The sequence below is a fragment of the Empidonax traillii genome, unplaced genomic scaffold (assembly GCF_003031625.1).
Source record: "Empidonax traillii isolate 1590-97213 ecotype Southwest subspecies unplaced genomic scaffold, ASM303162v1 scaffold475:size860808, whole genome shotgun sequence".
NCBI classification, from domain to species: Eukaryota; Metazoa; Chordata; class Aves; order Passeriformes; family Tyrannidae; genus Empidonax; species Empidonax traillii.
In genome coordinates this window covers 556,634-564,699 of record NW_020955668.1, presented here as the reverse complement: position 1 = coordinate 564,699, position 8,066 = coordinate 556,634, and the positions used below count along the sequence as shown (strand labels likewise).

Below are 8,066 nucleotides of genomic sequence, written 5' to 3'. Positions count from 1 at the left end.
AAACTATCAATGTACTACAGGAACACTAATTTGGTATTCATAGGTAGTTACAGCACAGTTTTTACACATCTGTTGCAGACATTGTTACCATTCCCATGTCTAAAATGACACAGGTGCAAACTCCTAACAAGACTTCCTGTCCTTATCTGTAGCCTGCAGACTTTCCTCCCACTGATATGTGATTTGTTTCCTCACTCACATCATCCCATGGGGATCTTATACTCACATATGTGCACACTGCGATAAAGGAGAACTGATATGACAATATAAACACAATCAACAGACCTTAATTCAAATATCACCAGCAGCACTGAACCTTGAGAAACTTCAAATAGACTAAGACCTTGTTCAATGTGGTAACAGATAGCACCAAAAAAATGGTATTGAACAATTTCACGTGAAAATGTTTCCCTTTGCTTTGGTCACATTTCTCATTTTCCCACTCTCCCATACTTTGTTTTTTCTCTACCTCCTCATGCTAACCTTTATGCCTGATTTGATAAAGACCATGCAGTTGTGAAATGCATTATAGCTCCTCCAGAATCTTCCCATTTTTAACCATTTATTAAAAAAAATAGATTAAACCCAGGACATTTTAAGTTAAACAAACAAGAACTTTGGTAAGAACACTGATGGCACTGTGGCAGTCTTAAGGATTATGACAATTTTCAGCAAGAACAATCATTACAACACTTCTCTCTGACATCATCCCAGAGTTCCATGGCTGCCTGCACTCCAGCTCTGAGCCCACGTAAGGAATCTACACAAGAGTTCTGAAAAATAAAGGCAAAGGAGTACAGGGAAATATTCTGAAGTCTTTCAGCAATCTCTTGAGTGAAATACACGTGTACCAAAATATTCTACTTAACAAGGTATAACGCAATTCAGACTTATCAAAGAAACTTTTTCTGTACACACATGAACAAGATCTTCATGTATGAAACCAAACAAATAAATCTGGTCTCTCAAAGGTGTTTGTAGGCTTTTTGTTTGAATGTTATACATAACTACCAATGCAGTCAATATAGATTGAGTTAAGCCAGCTCATTCATTATGTCCAGCATTTCACACAATATAACAGTGGGAGGAGATAAACATTATTCTGATCAGATACATTTATTTTAATCTTCAAAGCACAACCCTTTTTCTTCATCATCATCATCATCAGTAGAATCTGCATAGGACTCAATGGTGTTGTATATGAAAGAGTACAGCTTGACATCTGGTCCTGAAGTGGAACAGTTTCTGCATTCTTCATTGTAGTATCTCAGCAACAGCCTATAAATGTCCCCTTAAAAAACAAAAAGAAATAATTAAAATACATGTAAGAACTTGCCATACGAGCAATGCATGATTGCAAATGAAGGCTAGAAAAGCACATGCACACTGGCATAGTGGCTAGGAATGTCTCTAAATAAGCAGTGGTAGAGGAAGCAGACAGCCGTGTAATGGGAATGGGACTGTTTCCAGGTTGTTCAGAACACAGGATGGGCTCCCTCAACTTCCTGCAGCAGCTATCCCAACACTGGGCTTGCATACAAGTTACTTACAAGTGTGTTGCCAATTATACTGGAAGACAAATCTCTATCAGGAACATGTAAGCAGATTTTACCTTTTTTAAAGCACTATTGAGTTATACTAAAAGCTTTTGCAAACCTTCTACCTACCACATATATCTGTATTTTCCAGATTCTACATCTTAACTCCCAGGTGAATTAGAAAAGAATTCTAGAAGTCTCCTAAGAGATTACACTGTTGACCCTGAATCAGAAGAGTTCCCAATTCTGGAAGCAGGTACAAATAAACCAAGACCTATGTGCTTGTGTTCAGGACTTGATGACAATAATTCCTACTGGAAAATTTCTACTTATAGAGATGGTTAAGTCTCTTTGCTGCAAGGAAAGATTCTTTTGTGCTCACCAATAGTTTGGCCCTTCTCACAGAGAAAAGTATGCATGCTGTAAATATCCCGCATCAGCTCCACATCTCCAAAGGTAAAATAAACAACATCACGTCCAGCCTCAGCAGCTGCCAATATCTGTATTAAGGCTGAAACAACAAAAGAGATTATACACATGAATACAGGATCAAACCATTTGCTGAAGGGAAAAGCACAGCCTAAGTTTACAGCAAAGAATCACAGCACCCATTTCTAGGTGGACACTGCAAAGCAATCTGAACAACGGGTAGTTAAAATTAAGAATACTAGGCACTGCAGCTGAGATGCTGAAGCATTCTGCTAGAACTGCCTGTGACAACCACCCTTACTTTGCAGATAAACAATGGGCTTAAAACTCAGAGGGGTTTATTCTGGTCTGTGCCTGCCCTCAAGCACGATGCAGCCACTAATTATCTAATAAGTGCCTGTGGCAGCACAAGAAAACAGAGCCCCATCTCACGTCCTGGTTTGAGCTGCTTGCATTGAGCCACAGACAGAGGGGTACAAAGCATCCATGAGCACATCACCATTTCCATGCTCTGCCACCTGTCACAAGGAATGGAGCCAACCCTGCTGTTAGGTAAGCTATGCAAAGCAGGAGCTGACCCAACTTTTAGCTCCCCACAGGATATCTGTGGCTCTGCAGCCTCTTACTGTGGAGTTTCAGGTGTCCACCACACCTGTAACAGAGACAGGCAGCATGGAATATGATGGCTCAGGCTGACATGTAGGAAGCGAGTGCTGATGCCAGGAATGCAATTCATGTTATTTAACCTCCAGCTTTCTGTCACACTCGCTGACCAAGCTGCACCCCAAGTTCTGTCAATGTCCAACATTACAATACAGACAGACTCTGTTCTTCTCTACGGAGAACGAAGAAAAATGCTTCCTATTTTGGAAACAGTTTTTTGAAGATTCATCTTGAGAAACGGTGTGGGGTATTGATCAACAGCCCAGAGCCAAGCTAATGACCCACTGCAACTGGAGAAAGTGGCTCTGGTCGCTTCTCACCCACCTCCTGACTTTTCTGCAGCTCTCAGGTACTCAAATATCTCATTGTGCTGATTCCATTTACCAAACTGGCAGAAAAGTGGTAGGAGTTAATTGTTTTCTGCTAGAACAGCAGTTGAACTGGCCGAGTGGAGGTTTGCCAAGAGCCAGAGCTGAGGCAAGGGAAGGTACCAGACCACAGAGCCAAGAACAAGAAAGGGGAGAAGAACAAGGACCCTTTCAGGTAGCACCAAACTTAAAAGAGCACAGCTCTTTCACCAACCAGTCCTGCGAGGCTGGAGTGTCACAGAGGCAGGTGATCAATCACACCTTCATTCCAGGGAACGTTCCAACAGTCCAAATAATGGACCCCAGCAACTATTTAATCTATTGCAGCTTGTCTTAACTGCAGTGCCTATTGGTGCAGTTCTGATATTAATTCTTTCCTTTTCTACCCAGTAAATAGAGTTAATTACAATGTGATTAATATTGTCTTTGTAAAGATTAATGTTAAATAAAACAGTATACATACTGCATTGCCACCTGCTAATGGAAGCTAAGTAGAAAGCTGTTCACAGCTCAAGAATCTTTCACATTTTTATAAAGAGACCTAATAAAATACTGCATTCTTTAATCAAAAAAACGGTCTTGTAAACCCATTGCTAAAATAATAAATTACATGATTCACATGTGAAATTAATCTCAATCTGGGAATGATATTTTAATTAAACTACTGAACCAGCTGTGGATTTAGTAAAGCTTCAGTAGTTCAGCTTTTAAAGAGTCCAATTAACTGGCTTACATAGGGGAACAGAACCTAATGAATATTACTATTCTTTCCAAACAAACAATGAAGTTTCACTTTACAGAAGATATTAAAAATATTCTCCTGTATATTTTGAATTGCCACAGATCATATGAAACAAGGATCAAAATTTCTGTCAGGAATCAGACTTCACAATCTTCTGGACATTAATGATTCACAATACCATGTGAAATTTCCAAGCTCTTGATACAGACAGAAGCATCACAGGAAGACCAGCAGAGCTGAACTCCCACTGCAGGCACAGCGATGCCACGCTGGGGTCAACACCCAGCACTCGCTGCCCGTTGGGCATCATTCAGGACCCCAAAAACACCACAGCAGCACGTTGGCAGCATTTCCATGAGGTACAGGCCTGCTTTCCTCTCCTCCCTCTAATCCTACATGGGCCTTATTAAAGCTCTCTTCCTAGTGAACTTAATTTCCTCAGGTAAGTTAAGAACACCAGTTCAGCTAAGAAGCACTTTCTCACAACCGACAGGAGTTAAGCTTATGTATTTATGAGATGCCTCATCAGATCACTTCCTTTGGATTTTCAATAAAAAACACTTTTCAGTGTTTAGACAGTTGCACAGAGCTCCTGCAGCTACTAATTGCTAAATTATCCTCTGGTTTCAAAAGCAAGACAAGATCTTCCAACTTCTCCCAATTTTATAAACCTATTTTTTTCAGTATTGGAAGTCTTGAGTTTATACTGAAATTCTATAGAAATCTCCCTAACTTAGCTGGAATTTGGCTTGTTTACATACCAGGTCTTTTTTATCAAGTCAGGTTATTTTTTTTCCCCCTTAAGAAGATTGAAGTTTTTGCATTATTTGTGACCTTGAGTGAAACCATATTTCATAAACAATTGTATTCCTTTAATTTGTGACTGAAAAAAATCATGACAAAATATCACCATGCATTATGGCACTTATCCAGTTATATCCAATCACATCAAATATTTTGGTGGATCTGAAGGCTCTGTTACAGATCCAGATATTAATTCTGAAAGGACAAGGGTGGATATTTGAGAATATTAAATCAAAAAGTAAGATTTTAAACTATGAAAACTATTTTGTCATTGCAATACACTGTCAAGCCAACAAAAATACACTGTAGACAACAAAAGCTATTTACTTGCACTCAGTGATGCAGTGAGCAATCCCTATTCTAAAATACAAGTCCAGTGTTGAAAAAATAATGAGTTAGATCAGATGAGCCATATTCTTATCAGAAATCCATACACTAAAAAAATATACATGGAATATGAAAGTTCAGACCCAAGACAAAGACCTTATGCAAATTAAAGTTTTTATTAAACCCCCCCAACACAAACCAAGTATATTCAAATCCTGCAGTGAATACTGCTCCTGGTATTGACAATCTGCACTCAGCAGCCCATTTTATCTAATGGAAATCAAAAAACAACTGTCAGGAAATCAATGAGCATTGAGAAAAAAATAGATGCTCAATGAATATAACACATTAAGAAAGAAAGCTAATGAAGCTGGGAGCCTGATGATTGTTTGTCTCAATGTAGCTACTTAAAGCCATTCAGAAAAGAAAATTTTAAATACTCTCCAAGTGTCTGGAAACAAGAAAAATGTACATTTCTACTTAGAACTATATGAGTCAGGATATCAATTTACACGTCAGGATCCATCAGTTCTTGACTTGATGGAAAAGGTCTTAAATAAATGTAGGCATGTGATATCTGCTGCATTATAAATACTCTAATTAAACATAAAAGAACATGAGAAAGTGAGTGATATAACAGGCAAGTCAGGAAAGAAAGAAGCATGTCTGAGTGACTGGAAACCTCTCTGGCATACAGCAATATATTAAGGAGCAAAACTAAACATTAAGCATTGCCAGAAAATTTGTGAAGCCTTGCAAATTACCAGGTACTTTAAAAGAGCTCTGCTGAGATATGAATTTCAGGCATAAGCTAAAAAGTCTGCTCCAGAAAGGCCAACTGATTTATATGACTGACAACTGCAATGAACGTGTTCTTTTGAGAGCTAAAACTGTGTGGCTGTGCTTTTGAAGGTTTCAGTGCTACAGGTCCCTCTAAACCTGGCATTTTACCATCACATACTTACCTCAAACTTCAAACTGAAAAGAGCAGTGTGCTTTTTTATTGTTTAAGGCCACATCACTCATGGCCTAAAGATCAAAGCTAATGAACCAGTTCTATGGACAGTTTAAATATTATTCCAATTCTTGGCTAAAATATATTAGGATAAAACCAAAAAATGTACTTGAACGAAAACATATGGCCGAGGATCAAAATCTAAGTTATTTGATTCATCTGGATGTGAGGAAATTTCTACAATTTACCTTTTAATCGGGAGTCCCCTCCAAAGGCACCACATCCCCAGTTTCCTGTGGCTATTGCAGAGAGATGTTGAGGTGGAACGTTGGGTCGACAGAAGCCACAGTAGGCCTGCATGCAAACAAGAGGCAGAAGATGAATTTGACAGGCAATTTGGTGCAATACTTCCAAACATTAAGATGACAGCAAAACCCAGTATTGTCTTCTAGCAATGCCAAATTCAAACTACTTCAGTATACCATTAGTCTTCCTTTAAGATCAATAACAAAAACGTTTAAGGCAGGAAGAATCTTGCCTTATTTGGATCCAAATTAAAAATTAAGATACAGATGCTGAGTCCCAGGGATTTCATCACAGCTACAGGAAACATATCAGGATATCCAGAGCAGAGAATAACTAACAGTAGATGGTACCATGTTTGTTGCTTTTTGGCCTGTTTAGTTTACACAACAGCTGAACTGCTGTGTCCAGTACAGGTCTAAAGAAACAAATGAGGGTAGGAGGAGAAAGTGTGGTATTCACTAATAAACCTTGAGTAAATGCAGGTGCTTCCATGTATAGAGGAAAAGACAAATTCCTTTGGGAAGTTTTTCAAGAGTACAAAAATGCACTGAATTGGTACAAATGTCTAATACAGACTGAAGTACCCACAGTTTCACTCCAAGCTGCAAATTCAGTCTTCTGTTATAATTCAGTTATAATGTAGCAGAGTGCCCTGATTCAGAGTTTGCATAAGGAGCACTTACACACCATCAGGTGCACGCAGCTCTTTCAAGTCAGAGCCATTAGTGTGATTAATGTCCAAAGCAAGTTTGCACCAAAACTGTGGGCCAAGCAAGCCAGTGCACCGGCTCTGAGGACAATAATTCTTCAAAGTCCATCCTCCCAGAAGGGAAATGGATTGGTGTTGCAACAGGATGCCATTTTCTTTTCAGCTTTTACTTAATGGGCATGTATTTCTCAAGTCACCAGGACGTGGAGAAAAAACCCTCTCTTCTCAGACACAATAAGTCATCAGCAAATACTTGGGAGGACTTCAACAGCAATGACGAAAAATATCTAAGTGAGTGCTCCCATATGATTTTTCAAAGGAAATAAAGGATAAAGAAAACTCATTCCCCTTTTTTTAAAGGGACAATGCATCAGTATTTTAGATAGATTTCACTTAGGAATACAGGAATGTGGAAGATTTCTGTGCAGCTTTATAGGAGTTACTTCCATATCAGAAGCAGAAAAGCTGTTACTTTTGTACTACATAAATTAATCTGGTTTTAAGTTGTAACAACTTCTAAATAATATGAGAGAACATATACTAGAAGTTGTGTGATGCTTACAATTGGTTGTTTTCATATGAAACTTTTACATACAATTCTCACACTCAGCACCATTTGAAACATGTTGTGCATACCATAATTCTTAGGGAAGCATTTCTTGTCAAATAAGCTGCAGCTTTTTTTTAAAATTGGGGGCTATAAAAACAGTCTTAATGACATTTATGAGTGGGATTGCCAGTTCAGTTATAGGTCAGTTGTTCCTTAGGATTTGGAAAGCAGAACTTTAACTGGAGAAATCATTGCTAGGCAATCATTTCAAGGGGTAGCAAAGACAGTGAGAAGTCTTACACACAGATCTGCAAACCTTAATGCTGAAATCAGATACAATGATTTATTTTTTTCTTTCTCTGAACAACTGACTTCAGAAACATAAACCTTGTGTTCTGGGTATGAGTTATACCAGAAACAAGGGTCAGCCTCAGACATCTAACTTTTGAGAAAACTAACTGGGAATGAACATCTGGTTCTTTAAGACAAACAATCTTAGAGAAATCACACATGCTTATAAAAAGATACACGTTGTAAGAAGAATCATTTGAGGTTGTTCTCAATAATTTCATAGTGTCCAACAAAACAACAGACAAACAAAAGAACTTCTGGATCCTGAGCTCTGTTTACTAACATTTGCATTTCAGAGCCTGTCTGCATATACTGTGCTTACTG

General features: G+C 38.5%; 1 protein-coding gene across 2 annotated transcripts in view; it reads right to left on the bottom strand.

Annotated features, from left to right (window-relative positions):
• Positions 1-1,029: 1,029 nt before the first annotated feature.
• Positions 1,030-8,066, bottom strand: part of PARG (poly(ADP-ribose) glycohydrolase) — a 59,741-nt gene continuing 52,704 nt past the window's right edge. For both annotated transcript variants that reach the window (XM_027895952.1, XM_027895951.1), the window contains exons 16-18: positions 6,075-6,180; positions 1,921-2,049; positions 1,030-1,291 (exon numbers count right to left, since the gene is read on the bottom strand). In XM_027895952.1, the coding sequence (XP_027751753.1) occupies positions 1,122-1,291; positions 1,921-2,049; positions 6,075-6,180 (405 nt within the window). In that variant the 3' untranslated portion in view covers positions 1,030-1,121. The remainder of the gene's footprint in view (positions 1,292-1,920; positions 2,050-6,074; positions 6,181-8,066) is intronic.